General features: G+C 43.1%; 1 protein-coding gene across 1 annotated transcript in view; it reads left to right on the top strand.

The window, feature by feature from the left end:
* Positions 1–15,470, top strand: part of dvl3b (dishevelled segment polarity protein 3b) — a 125,748-nt gene that overhangs the window by 44,983 nt on the left and 65,295 nt on the right. Inside the window, exon 4 of the mRNA XM_072572124.1 lies at positions 14,084–14,190. Within this exon, the coding sequence (XP_072428225.1) occupies positions 14,084–14,190 (107 nt within the window). The remainder of the gene's footprint in view (positions 1–14,083; positions 14,191–15,470) is intronic.

Below are 15,470 nucleotides of genomic sequence, written 5' to 3'. Positions count from 1 at the left end.
TCACTCAGTCACCTGAGGCCTGGATGTCAAGGTCAGTCACTCTCATATTCTCTCTGGAATTCAATTCTTCTGTTCATATTTGAATAAAACTATAATGGGGTCAGGAACGCAGTGGTCCTGGCATAACCCAAACTGAGCATTAGTGAGCAGGCTATTGCTAAGCAAATGCTTACTTATATTGTTAATGACACCTTCCATCATATTACTGATGATCACTAGTAAATTGATGGGCTGGTAATCTGTGAAGTTGAATTTGTCCTGCTTTTTGAGTGCAGGCTATACCTGGGCAATTTTCCACATTTTCGAGTAGATGCCAATGTTGCATCTGTACTGGAATACTGTACTGGCTTGGGGTGTGGATGTTCTGGAACACAAGTCTTCAGTACTACTGCTGGAATGTTGTCAGGTGCCTTAGCCTTTGCAATATCTCTTACCTTCAGCCATTTTCTAGTATCACATGGATTGAATTGAGTTGGCTGAAGACTGGGATCTGTGATACTGGAGAAGGCTGCGATAGATCATCCACTCGAAACTGCTGGCTAAAGCTTGTTGCAAATGCTCCAGCCTTATTCTTTGCTCTGATGTGGTGGGCTTCTCCCTCACTGAGTGTAGGAATTTCAGTGGAGGCACCTCCGCTGATGAATTGTTTAATTGTCCACCACAATTCATGAATGGATATGGCAGGATTGCAGGCCCAATATCTGATCCATTTGTGTGGGATTGCTGAGCTGTTTCTATCGTTTGCAGTTTATGCTGTTTGGCTCACAAGTAGTCTTGTTTAGTAGCTGTACCAGGTTAACACCTCAGTTTTTTTAGGTGTGCCTAGTGATAGTACCACAATGTGAAGGCAGAACTTTGACTTCATAAGGAGAATGTGGTGGTCTTTTTTTACCATTATTATCATGGACAGATGCAACTATCGCAAACATTTGTGATGAGGAAGTAAGCTTCCTTTTCTTTTCTTGGTTCTTTTATCACCTGTTGCAGACCCAGTCTAGCTGTTATGTCCTTTAGGACCTGAGCAGCTCAGTCAGAAGTGTTGCTACTGAGTCACTCCTGCTGTTAGACAATGAAGCCCCCCGTCCCCACCCAAGGAGTATTTTCTGGGCCCTTGCCACCCTCAATGTCTCCCTCAGTGGTGTTCAGCGTCTCTGCTGAGTCTGTCCTGCTGGTAAGAGAGGTGAGGCGATACTCAGCAATGGTGATGGTGTTCACTGGGGTCCCTCAGGGCTCTGTTCTTGGGCCTCTGCTCTTTGTAGTTTTTATAAATGACTTGGATGAGGAGGTTGAGGGAAGGGTTAATAAATTTGCAAGGTATTGTACTGTGTTGGGTTGTTGCTTGACTAGTCTGTGATAAGGCTGTGCTGATAGTGGCACAAGCTCCCAGAAGTTAGTAAGGAGAACTGTGCAGAATTGACAGACCTGAGTGTCCATGGTTGTTTCCAGTGTCTCAGTCAATGGTCTATCCAATTACATTCCATTTTAGAGACTTTTTAGCAGTTGATACACATGAATGCCTAGCTAGATCATTGCAGGGGGCACTAAAAAGAAATCAACAAAATTGGTGTGATCTGGAGTAAAGTGCAGACCAGACCAGGTAAAAATGGAGAATTCCTTTCCTAAAGCTTATTATTGAATCATTTGGCTTTTTACAATAACTGGCAATGTTCTCATGGTCATCATTAGAATTTTAATTCCAGTTCAGTTTTCAATTTGGTTTTCCTTACCTGTTGTCGTTAAATTTGTACCTGGGACCCAGAGCATTACCAGCGTCTCTGGATTCCTAGACCAGTGTCAATATCATTGTGGCATCATCTTCACAAAATGATAAACCTCCTATCTTCGGACTAAATGCTATTCCCTTGTGTGGAGCATGGAACCTGCAGCTCTGTGGACCACAGGATGAAGAGGTTGAATCTGATTGTGGGGGAGTGATTGATTACCTGGATGTTGTCTGATCAGTCAGTCAAGGAAACCACTGCCTCTGTTTCTTATTCACTGAGGAGGTGTAAACATTACTGAACATAATTTTTTGTCCAACCCTAATTGCTTTTGAAAAGGTGGTGGTGAACCACTTTCTTGAATGGTCCTTCCAGTAAAGGTAGAACCACAGCATTGTTAGGAAGGGAGATCCAACCTTTTGACCCGTGATAGCAAAAGATCAGCAATCTATTGCGATGGCATATGATGCAAGTTCCAATGAGTCTGCTGCCCTGTCATCTTAGATGGTAGAAGTCAGAGTCTTGTTGGGTTACTGCAGTGCATCTTCTAAATAGCACACGGTGCTGCCATTTGCATCAATAGTGGAAGAAGTGAATGTTTAATAGGATGGACAGGGTGCCAGTCTGCTGGCTGCTTTGTTTAACAGGAGGTCAAGTCAAAGCTTGAGTCAACACTTAGTATTATAGAACTGGAGTATTGCTGAAAACACAGGCACGCAAAGCCTTTTGCCTTGTCATCAGGATCGATGCAAGAATGTCAAATTTCAAAGGGGATAGCAATTTGTGATGTAAAAGAAATAGCATGCTGTTTGTTTAACAAGTGGATTCTGATTGGTTAAGTGTTGCAGTGTAGAATGCACTGAGGAACAGGTGTCGTCAAGTTTTTATTTAATTGAGAAAGGTGCAATACCTGGACATGTCCTTCCTGTTTCCAGAGGACAGGCCTTGCATCTGAATGTATTTAATTTCTAGAAAGTGAGTAATGTTATGGGCCGGACTGATGATCTCGAATTGTTTGTAGGTGTAATTCTTAGCAGTTTGGAATTGTTCAGTAAACACAGAAAATGGTAGATTCACGTCTAATGCTGAACACATATTTGTGGTTCACTAGGAGGGACAATGGAGGGTAAACCTGAGCAGGGGTACGTTATTGTGCATTCTCTCAGCTCCACTTAGACCGCCCTTCTCACTCCCACCTCCAGGTCACCTGACCTGCCCTCTTAAGGGAGCAATTACATACATAACCAATAGAATGTTCTGAGTTTTGCAACTTCAGACTGGTTTACTACAGATAGTACACTGTGTGCTGTGAGCAGGTAAAGAGATGTGATGTCCGATATGATACACCAGTTATGACTTGTGGCCTATATTCCTGGCATCACATTGGCTTTGAAATTTACACACTACATCACTGTGTTGTGGGAGGCAGAACGTCTTTTGGGCATTTTAGCAGCATCCTGTGATTGGCAAAGCTCACTCATGGTGCTGCCACAGATATTTTCTAGTCAATCTGTTCAGCGATGTTACTGCCCACCTCCGGAGAAGCTGGGAATTGAACCTGGGTCTCCTGGCTCAGTGGTAGGAACACTACTATTGCACCTCGGGTTCCTTCATGTTGCCGCCACGTGACAGCAGATTGAAACAACTTCATTTGTTGCTCAAAGTTTTGCAACCATCCTCAAGTTGTCTGTGGTAGGCTGGGCAATATTCAGTATGGGAAATCTTACACTGATTTCTGAATTTGAACTCCATGCAGCCAGCAGTGATCTGATTGGGATGGCCAGAATTCTGTAGAATAGCTTTGCTGTGCTCAATTTCAACATCAAGCTTTCACAGTGAGCAGTTGGCTCGAGGATTGTATAAGATGATCCAAATAAGGCCACTCTTATAGCATGTGGAACTGTAAGAATCCCAACGTGTTCACGGACAACTGAAGGCAGACGTAATAGAAAATATGGTTTACATTGGATTTTGCAGTAAGCTTGTGAATGAAAAGGTGGTTTTGGACTGTTTCATTTCCCAGGTGAATTTGAGTGTGGGATTAAAGTGTGGAGGGAATTCTTACACGAGGCTGTGGAGTCAAGTGCAGCTCCCTCCTTAACAGCACAAAATGGACTGGAGGGGATCAGGGGGCAGCTCAATGCTGCTTTCTTCAGGTTGGGCAATAAATGCCGGCCCCACCTCGCTTCACCCAGCTGGTGACTGAATAAAAAAGTGGGGGTCGTCTACGTTTTGGAAATATGCAAAAAGCAGCAGGTCAGGAGCCATTCTTTTGAAGAAGTGTTTCCTGTGGAAATTGACAAAGATATTAACAAGAACTGGGTGTGAGGGGAATCCTGTGGCAACGCCACCTATTTGGTCTGACGTGATGTCACGAAACCTGAACTCAATTGTGTGAATTGCAAAGTTCATAAGTTTAATGAATGTGAATTTTGAAATAGAGGTGTCCTGTCTCTGAGGAATCATGAGTAGTTCTGAACATTGCACATCATCAGCAAACATCCCCACTTCTGACCGTAAGGCTGAAGGAAGGCTGTTGATGAAGCAGGTCATATTGGTTAGATTTAGCAGACTGAGCTGGGAAATTCCTTCACCAATGTCCTAGAACTGAGATGACATGGACCATCTTCATTTGTGACCGGTATAACTTTAACCAGTGATGAGTCTGATTCCATTGATTCCAGTTTGGCCAGAGTCCTTTGAAGCTACACCCCATCAAATGTTACCATACTGTCAACGACACGTCTTGAGGTTAGCTATTTTGTCTATCTTTGGACTCAGGCTGTAATAAAGTGAGGATTCAATTGGCCTTAGATAGAATTCAGAATGTGGGAGCCAGCAATAAGTACCTCGGAATTGTTTTGGCTAAAGTTACAGAGAGTTTCAGCAACATATGAGTTGAGAAGTGCTGAATTCAGCGATATTCTCGAGGTGGAATTAGGCGATTGTAATGTTGGCACTGGTGCAAAGATGTAGAGAGCCTGATAATTTTGAGAGTGGAGGAGTCAAGAGAGTTAGTGGAAAGATAGAGCTGAGTGGCTTCAACACAGTTGTGGATCCTGGCATTCTGTTTTCTGATGATGTCACTGAGGGGTAACAGATGGATGACAAATAGAGGCCAAGGAGGATGCAAGGGACATTCCAAACGTAACGGTGCAGGAGCAGGACAGGATGTCATTGCACGCAATTATTTGGCTATGGTTAGAGAGAAAGAAATGGAACCAGATTAATGCAATTCCACACAGCTGGAAGGGGATGTTATGGTCAATTATTGCAGAGCTTGCAGACCATTCATAAAGGGTTGGAAGGAAGAATTTATTTTTGTCACAATCACAAAGAATGTCAATTGTAACTTTTGATAAAATACAGAATAATATTCCCTCCATGCTATCCCAGTAAACGTTCTCAGGGCAAGTACAGAAGGGGTTGGAACATTAGACCTGAAGATATTGGAGCAGAGTTAGGAGTGTGACGGAATACTCCCCACTTGCCTGGATGAGTGCAGCCCCAACAACACTCCATCCTGGACAAAGCAGCCCATTTGATTGGCACTGCATCCACAAACATCCTCTCCCTCCACCAGACGCTCAGTGGTAGCAGTGTGTACTATCTACAAGATGCATTGTAGAAATTCACCAAAGAGTCTCAGACAGCACCTTCCAAATCCATGACCATTTCTATCTCGAAGGACAAGGGCAGCATGTATATAGGAACACCACCACTTTCAAGTTCCCTCCAAGCCATTCGCCATCCTGACTTGGAAATATATCAGCTTTCCTTCACTGTCACTGTGTTTAAAATCTTGGAATTCCCTCTCTAATGGCACTGTGGGTTTACCTACAGCACACAGACTGCAGTGGTTCCAGAAGGCAGCTCACCACTACCTTCTCGAGGGGAACTAGGGACGGGCAATAAATGCTGGCCAGCCAGCGACGCCCGCACCCCACAAAATGAATAGATAGATAAAAGAATTAGGTTATTTGGCCCATTAAGTCTTCCCTGCCATTTGATCAAAGCTAATATGTTTCTTAACTCCTTTCTCCTGCCTTCTCCCCTTGATTCCCTTACTAATCAAGAACCTATCTGTCTCTGTCCCAAGTACACAAACAACTTGGTTTCCACAGCCCTCTGTAGCAATGAGTTTCACAGATTAACAGCCCTCTGGTGAAGAAATTCCTTATCTCAGTTCTAAAGGGTATTCCCTTCACTCTGAGGCTGCATCCTCAGGTCCTAGTCTCTCCTACTGGTAAAAACGTCTTCCGCACATCCCCACTGTATTCAGGCCTCTCAGTATTTTGTAAGTTTTAACGAGAAGACCTCTCATCCTTCTAAACCCAACTGAGTACAAAGTGAGAATCCTGAACCACTCTTCATATGACAAGCCCTTCATCCCTGGGGATCATTCTTGTAAACATCCTCTGGACCCCTTCTAATGTCAGTGCATCGTTCCTTAGATATGGGGCCCAAAACTGCTGAATGCAGCCTGAACACAGCTTTATACAGCCTCAGCAGTACATTTCTGTTCTTGAATTCTAGTCCTCTTGAAATGAATGGTGACATTGCATTTGCCTTCCTAATTGCCAATTGAACCTGCATGTTAACCTGAAGAGAATTCTGAACTCGGATTCCTAAGTCCCTTTGTGCTTCAGATTTCTGAAGCCTTTCCCTGTTTTGAAAATAGTCTACACCTCTATTCTTGAAAGTGCATAATCTCTCACTTTGCCACATTGTATTCCAACTGCCACTTCTTTGCCCATTCTCCCAGGCTATCCAAGTCCTTCTGCAGCATCCCCACTTTCTCAACAATAACTGTCCGTCCACCTACCTTTGTGCCATCTGGAAACTTAGCAACAGTGCCCTCAGTTCCTTAATTCAGATCGTTAGGAATATAATAAAGCTCCAGAACAAACAGTAGTTGTATCCCAATCTTAGATACAGAGTAAAGTGCCCTCTACCATGTCTTTTACAGATTGTGCAAATGTTTTGTTTGGACATTGTAGTGTTTCCTGAAACGCTATTTGCTTCCACCAGGGGGCAGTGAGCTGACACAGTTCAAGAAGCCAACTTACTTTGGAATGATGGCTGCAGATTTGTGGCTTTTGTTGAAATCTGTCCATGTTTATTTGGCTCACTGCTCTGTGAATCAACAGCCAAGTATTCTAACAAATTCTACAGTTGCTCCAAGGTTAGTCTAGGTATTGTGTAAATATTTGGTGGTAAGGATTCCAGATTTCCATTATTCCTGCTATTAAAATAAAACTTCCTAATTTACTTCCTGGAATACCGCCTCCTAATTGAAGGGAGTTTTGGGTCTGGTAGTTGCTATTCTGTATTTGTTCCTGAGCATGTCGAATGCCACTCATTGATCTTATGCGTCTGAGCTGGAACAATGTTGGTGTTAGATATTTTCTAAAAAACCTGTTCAGGGATGTGATTACGCACCTCTATAGCAGATGGAACCTGAATGCAAGATTGCAGGCTCAGAGGTAAGAACGCTACCCACTGTGACACAAGCCCCAATGCTGGTGTTACTGGGCTGTAGACGAGGGGGGACAAACTCTTGTCATTATCACTTGACCTCTACTTGAACCTGTGTGAATGCTGAATGAGGGTACGATCCGGTTTGGATGTGATGCTCCCGAAGTCGCACAGCGTTACTAACCTTTGCTGCCTTATAAAGAATGAAGTTAAAAATCACACAACACCAGGTTATAGCCCAACAGGTTTAATTGGAAGCACTAGCTTTTGGAGCGCTGCTCCTTTTTCAGGTGGTTGTGGAGCATAACACCATAAGACACAGAATTTACCACAAACAATCACAATGTCATGCAACTGAAATGATATATTGAACAAACCTGGATTTTGTTAAGTCTTCCATCTTTTAGAATGGGTTTCAGATTTCAGTTCATTAAGATGTAAATCCCAGAACTTCTTTTAAGTCACCTTCTCGAGATAACTTAAGGTTTTATAACAAAAGATGACACCTGGTAAAGCTACAAAACTGAAACACTTGCATGCCAAACAGCATACGCAGCAAGTGATAGGCAAGGCTAAGCAATTCCACAACTAATGGGTCAGGATAAAGCTCAACAGACCTGCCATAATCTAATAATTAAACATCTCATGAGAGAACATGCCTGTAAAAATCTCCCCGTCCTTGATAATGGGTGATCCCAGCACGTCAATGCAACAGATAGGGCTTTGAAGCATTTGCAACAAGCTTCAGCCGTAAGTGCCAAATAGGTGATCCATCTTGGCATCTTCCAGAAGTTCCCAGCATTCAATTGTCAGTTTTATACATCTCCACAGGAAATTAGTAATGGTTGGATGCATTCAATACTATAAAGGGCTATGGGCTCTGACAACACACCAGCAATAGCATTGAAGACTTGTGCTCCAGCACTTGCTGCAGTCCCGGCCAAGCTGTTCCAGTACATTGGACAAATAGGCAGAAAACTAGCCACCAGGATACATGAACATCAACTAGCCACAAAAAGACATGACCCACTCTCACTGGTGTCCTTACATACAGATGAGGAAGGACACCACTTCGACTGAGACAAAACATCCACCCTAGGACGAGCCAAGCAGTGACACGCATGAGAATACCTAGAAGAATGGTATTCCAACCTGTATCAACAAACACATTGGACACCATTTACAATCCTCTGAGTAAAAGAATATGGAAATGACATCACAAAGGCCCAACAATGTCTTCTTCCCCAGGCAGCTGAGGAAATTTGGCATAACGGCGAATATCCTTGCCAACTTTTATAGGTGCACCATCGAGAGCACTCAGTCTGGATGTATCACTACCCCCGATATGGCAACTGTACCATTCAAGGTCGGAGACCGTTTCAGAGAATAGTGAACTCGGCCTGGACAAACACAAAGACTAACCTCCCATCTACAGAATCCATCTATCAGGCCCACTGTCAAGGAAAGGCCACCAGCATTCTCAAAGATCCATCCCATCCTGGCAATGTTTTTCTACAACTTCGATCATTGGGGAGAAGGTACAGAAGCCTGAACACACACAACAGCCAGTTTTGCAACAGTTTCTACCCTAGTGTAGTTAGAATACTGAATGGACTCTCAAACTCTTAACATTCGCCTGTACCTGTGTTTTTGTTTTTGCCGCTGTTTACCTATTATTTACTATCTATGCAACTTAACTCTGTGATCTGCCTGTATTGTTCACAAGACAAAGCTTTTCACTGTGCCTCGGTACATGTGACAATAAATACAATTCACTTCAATATTACTAGTATGGTGACGAACCATCTAGCTCAGCAAGCGAACTTCAACTGAGCCACAAATCTTCTCAAAACTTGCTGTTCCAATATACCTACAACACTAGCATCTGCCCAACAATATGGAAACTTGCAGGGCTATATCCTATACACAAAATGTAGGGAAAAAGCAGAAATTACTGGAGAAAGTCAGCAGATCTGTGGCGAGAAAGTAAAGTTAATGTTTCAAGGTAATGTTTGGATTCAAAACATTAACTCTGCTTTCTCTCTGTCTGGCAGTTTCTGTTTTTATTTCAGATTTCCAACATCCACAGTTCTTTGATTATTTTAGTGGAGAATGAATAGAATCTGGCCAAGTACTACCCCGTCAGTTTATTCTGCTTAGCAATAGCCTTCTCACTGACACTCTGTTTGGGTTCTGCCATGACCGTTCAGTTACTGAATTCATTACAGTCTTGGTTTAAGCATGGACAAAAGAGCTGAATTCCAGAGGTAAGTGCCTCTGAGAGTGAGTGCCTCTGACTTCAAGACCCCATTTGACATGCAAATGTGACATCAAGGAACCTTAACAAACCTGGAGTCAATGGGAATCAGGCAGAAAAGTCTCCACTGACTGGTACAAAAGATGATGTTTCTGGTTTTTGAATATCATTGGGTCATAGAGCATGGAAACAGATCCTTTGGTCATTCTTGTCCATGCTAGTCCCACTTGCCTGCATTTGGTCCATATCCCTCGAAACCTTTCCTATTCATGTACCTGTCCAAATGTCTTTTAAATATTGTCAGCGTACCTGCATTGATCACTTCCTCACGCAGTGTATTCCACATACAAACCACCCTCTGAAGGAAAATGTTGTCCCTCAAGTCTCTATTAAATCTTTCTCCTATCACCTTAAAAAATATGTCCCCTTGCCTTGAACTCCCCTACCCTACTTGCTTTATTTATGCCCATTATGATTCTATAAACCTATGTAGGATCACCCTTCAATCTCCTATGCACCAGTGAAAAAGGTCCCAGGCTGTCCAGCCTTTCCTTATTACTCAAACCCTCCAGTAAAGTTAGATCACGTGGGATTTAGGGAGAGCTTGCCAATTGGATACAAAATTGGCTTGACAGTAAGAGACAGAGGATGGAAATGGAGATATCTGACAAACTTGGAATTTTTTCAATAGAATGTTGGAAGCTGAAGGGTGACCTGATAGAAGGATATAAAATTATGAGAGGGATGGATAAGCAGAGTCTTTTTACCAGGATGGAAATGTCAAATATTAGCAGGCATAGGTTTAAAGTGAGAGGGGCAAAGTGTTAAAAGAGATGTGCAAGGCAAGTTTTTTTGCAGAGACAGTACTAGGTGCCTGGCACGTGCTGCTGGGGAGGTGATAGAAGCAGATATGAAAGCAACGTTTAAGACAGACATCTGAACAGGAAGGGAATAGTGGGATACAGACCATGTGCAAGCATATGAGATTGGTTTGGAAGACATCATGGTTGGCACAGTCATGGTGGGCCAAAGGGCCAGTTCCTGTGCTGTTCTGTCCTCCCCTTCCCTCCATCATAAAACCAGCATGAAGGATGTTCGCTGACGATTGTAGGTACAGCACCATTTGCAACTCCTCAGACACTGTAGTAGTCTATGTTCAATGGAGCCAGACCTGAACAATATCTAGGCTTGGGCTGACAAATTGCAAGCAAATTTTTAAAAATGTAGCTTAAAATCTAGGAGCAGAAGTAAGCAATTCAATCCCTCAAGTCTGCTCTGTCATTTAATACAATCATGGCTGATCTCATCTCCGCCTCAACTCAGTTTCTTGCCTACTCCACCCATAATCCCTTGCTAATTAAGGATTGGTCTATCTCCTCCTTAAATGTATTCGGTATCCTGGCGTCCACTGCACTTTGGGGCAGTGAATTCAATGGTTTCATGACCTTTAGAGAGAAGTAATTCCTCCTCACCTCTGTTTGAAATTGTCACCCCTTCGCCTGAAACTATGACTGTTGTTCTACCTTGGCCCACAAGGGGAAGTATCCACTCCACGTCTACTTTGTCAATGCCGTTTAGCATCGTATATACTTCAAATGGATCTCTGCTCATTCTTCTAGAAGGACAAGAGTGGCAAATATGTGAGAACACCAAGCTAAACACTACCCTAACTTGGAAGGATATTGCTGTTCCATCACTATTGCTGGCTCAAATTTCTAGAATGTCTACCCTTAACAGAACTGAAATAGACTGAGCAGTTCAACAAGAAAGCTCACCATCACCTCTCAAGGACAACTAAGGAAATTGTTGGCTCAGCCAGTGTCATGTACATTCTGTAACTAAGTGAAAAATAAAATGAACAGAGAACTTTCCTTCAAGATAAATGTTTATAGGTAACTATTATATGGTTTCATGAAATGTGATCAACCATTGAGGGACATATATATCAGAAGTGTATAGGAATGGGGGAGAACATTTAGCCCATCAGACTGTCCCACCATTCTTCATCTTGGCTGATTATTTCCTTAATACCATTTATTAGCACTAACTCCGTAACTCTTAATGTCATTAGTCTCCAGAAATCAATCTGCCTTGGGCTTACTCAATGACTGAGCCTGCCCAGCCCTCTGCGAATTGCAAAGATTCACCTCCATCTGAGGGTGAAGACATACTTCCTCATCTCAGTCTTCCCCTAATTGTGAGATTATATCCCAGGTTCTCGAGTTACCAGCCAGAGGGAAGCGTCCTATCTACCTCGCCCCTGTAAAAATCTACCAAAAGGTAAAGTCGCCACAGTTTTATCAACTGCTGGTGGCAGTTGAGCTGAGGGTCACCACACCTCCAGCAAGAGGAGAGGTTGAGAAGGACCATCCTCCATTGGTAACCTCAGCTGGTGTGGGAATTGAACCCGAACTCTGCATTGCAAACCAGCCATCCAGCCAACTGGAGTGAGTTGTGTGTGTCTGGCATGTGTTTTTGTGGAGCCCAGCTGGAGTTTTGTGATAGAAAAGAACTGTCCAACACAGGAATGGGCCATTCTGCCTGTGATGCGCAGTGTGATACACCAAAATGATTGTCATGCTCTCCTGAGTTGATTAAGCTAATTAAAATTCAGCCACCATAATCCTCTGAATAAAAGGATAGCAAAAACCTTTTGCTACAGGACTACAGTGGCTTTACTGGGCTTTCCAAAAGGGGTATGTGATATACCAAACTGATTGCTATGCGTTCCTATATTATTAGATCAATGTAAAGTTAACTCTCATAATCCCCCATTAAAAAAAATAGTATCAGTTTATTAGCACTACACTAACAACTACTGTACTGCACTTGGTACAGTGCCAAGCACTGGAGTGGTTTAGGGAAGCAAAAATTGAACAATTTTAAAATTATCAAAGTGCAGAAAGCTGGGAAGAGGATTAATCATTTACTTTTCCCAATTGACGGCTGTTCTTTATCATCATTTGAAGAAAGTGGAGCAGACTTGAAGTCTTGTTCCAGGTGGCCGTGGAGTGAGATTGGGAAGGTGGAGGAATTTCTGTGATAATATCTGTCACTGGGGTGGCACGGTGGCTCAATGGTTAACACTGCTGCCTCACAGCACCAGGCTCCCAGGTTCCGAGTTTGCATATTCTCCCCGTGTCTGCGTGGGTTTCCTCCGGGTGCTCAGGTTTCCTCCCACAGTCCAAAGATGTGCAGGTTAGGGTGGATTGGCCATGCTAAATTGCCCATAGCGTTAGCTGTATTAGTCAGGGGGAAATGGGTCAGTGTGGGTTACTCTTTGGAGGATCGGTGTGGACTTGTTGGGCTAAAGGGCCTGTTTCCACACTGTAGGGAATCTAATCTAATCAAAATTTGGGACTGTACAGCACTGCTGCTGCAACAATCTGATCTTCCTGATACCCGTCTGGTCAAATGTGCTAACAGCTCTCATTCAATATAAAAATCAATGCCACAACTTTGGTCCAATGCACCAAAAGGCCAACTACTTTAGTACGTTTTAAACAGGTTTTTCTCATGATATCAGCTGCACCGGAGTGTTTATGCTGCTCAGTGGTAACACGAGGAGGTTGAAAGAGCTGTCTAATAAATGTCAATCTTTTCACCACGAGTGCTGTAATGTTTTTAAAAAGAGAATTTGAAGAGTAGATATCCAATTCTGCGCCATGTTTTCCTGACATCATCTGATAGCGAAATCACGTTGTTAAAGTTCAGAGGGTTCTACTGGTGAAAGCATGTGTCCTACACTGTACAGTCCGGTGCATTTTTAAAAAACCTTCCACTGGCTGTGCAAGGCCTTTGCATTGAATGGTTTTCTGGGCCAATTCATGGTGTGTCCAGAGTCATATTTAGGTCACAGTGTGTAAGGATGGCAAATCAGTGAACCTGATGGGTATTTCCAACCATAAGTGATTGTCTCATGGACACCAATGTTGAAACTGGCTTTTTATTCCAGATTTAATAAGTAAATTCAAGTTCTAACATGTGATTTAGACCTAAGTTCCCAGAGTTAAGTCCAGGTCTCTGGATTACTGGCCTAGAAACATTAGCAGAGAGTCATACAGCATGGGAACAGACTCTTTGGTCCAAATAGTCCATGTTCCCAAACTAAACTTGTCCTATCTGCTTGCACTTGGCCCATATCTCTCCAAACCTTTCCAAATCATGAGCTTGTCCAAATGTCTTTTAAACACTGTAACTGCACTTGCATTCAGCACTTTCACTCAAAAAGTTACCACCATGTCATTTTTAATTTTTTCTTTTCTCACCTTAAAAATATACCCCCTAGTTTGAACTCACCAACCCTAGGGAAAAATAAACCCTTTGCTATTCACCTTGTGACTTTACAAACCTCTATAAGGTCACCCCTCAATCTCCAAAGCTCCAGTGAAGAAGTCCCAGCCTTTCCAGTCTATTTTTATATTTTTTATATCTCAAACCGTCATTGCTAGCAACATCCTGGTAAATCTTTTCTGACCCCTCTCCAGTTTAATAATGTCCTTTCTATAACGGGGCAACCAGAACTGTACGCAGTGCCCCAGATGAGGCTTCTGACATTCTTTATGCTTGGAACCCTCTGAGTCATGGCGGTCTGTAGGATTGATTTTAATTTTCTTTCCCCACACAGTGCCAATGCAGCCGGAAGTCAGGACAACCTGGACAACGAGACGGAGACGGAGTCAGTGGTCTCCTCACGAAAGGAGAGGCAACGCCGGAAAGAAGTTCATGAACATGGTGAGTATTTCTTATTGAGTGGGTGATTTTTCCCATGATTCTCTCCAAGTAGTTCGTCCACGTGTGATTGATTGACACCACATGCTCAAATATGTACTCCTTCCAACCTGGATGTTCAGTACCAAGTGTGTCTAATCTAGCAGATGCACTGCCAAAACTTCACCAAAGATCCTTAGACAGCGCATTCAAACCTACAACCATCTAGAAAGACAAAGGGCAGCAGATACACGGGAACACTATTGCCTGCAAGTTCCTTTTCCCGAGCCACTTACTGTCCTGACTTGGAAGTATGTCGCCATTCCTTCAGTGTCTCGAGACAACATAGTGGAATTTGCTCCCCAGCAACATTGTGGGTCTACCTGCAGCACATGGAACTGCAATGATTCAATAAGGCAGTTCATCACCACCACCTTCTGAAGGGCAGCTAGTAATAAGCAATAGTTGCTGGTATAGCCAGTAATGCCCACAATAAACAAAAATATATAGACATGTGATTTTCAGCATAGAAACAGGCTGATTTGGCACAACTGGTCCATGTCAACATTAGCCCTCCAGATGAATTACCACCCTCTCTACCTGGGCTCCTATTCACCTGCACATTCCAACAAGGTAATGCCAGGTAGGGGGCTGGGTCAGGAACTGTTTCCACTACCAGTCTGATGAATGATTCCACTTCCTGCTCTATGTCAGCTACTTCTGCATTCTTTTGGAGCCAGATTGAGCAGAATTGAAATCATTGGGAATGGAAGGCATTTTGAGCAGGAAGGAAGATGGTCAATGGAAGCCAATTGTCTCAGTCCCAAGATATCACAGCAGAAGTTCTTCAGTGTAGTGTTCTTGGCCGAAACAACATCATTGCTACATCAAAGACCTTCCTTCCAAGATAAGGTCATACGTGGACAGGTTCGCTCATGGCTACCCCATTTGTGACTCCTCGGATACAGAAGCAGTCCATGCCCAAATTAGTCAAGACCTGGATAACCTCCAGACTTGGAGTGATGAGTGGCAAACAACACTTGGGCTACAATTTTCTTTACCATCAGAGTAATTAGAATTTGGATTTTTCCACCACTTGGAGTGGCCAGGCACATAGAACAGATACATGGGGATATCTGGAGGAAAAAGGAATAGAAAAAGTCATGCTAGATTGAGGTGACATAGTTTGGGAGGTAGCTTATGTGGAACACAACCTGCTGGGCTGCTATACTGCATTGGTATAATTTTCTATATAAACGTAAAGGTAGATGATTGATGTGCTTCTACCAAAGACTGTGCACTGA

This window comes from Chiloscyllium punctatum, chromosome 6 (genome assembly GCF_047496795.1).
Source record: "Chiloscyllium punctatum isolate Juve2018m chromosome 6, sChiPun1.3, whole genome shotgun sequence".
In the NCBI taxonomy this organism is placed as follows: Eukaryota; Metazoa; Chordata; class Chondrichthyes; order Orectolobiformes; family Hemiscylliidae; genus Chiloscyllium; species Chiloscyllium punctatum.
This window is presented reverse-complemented; position numbering and strand designations above follow the sequence as displayed.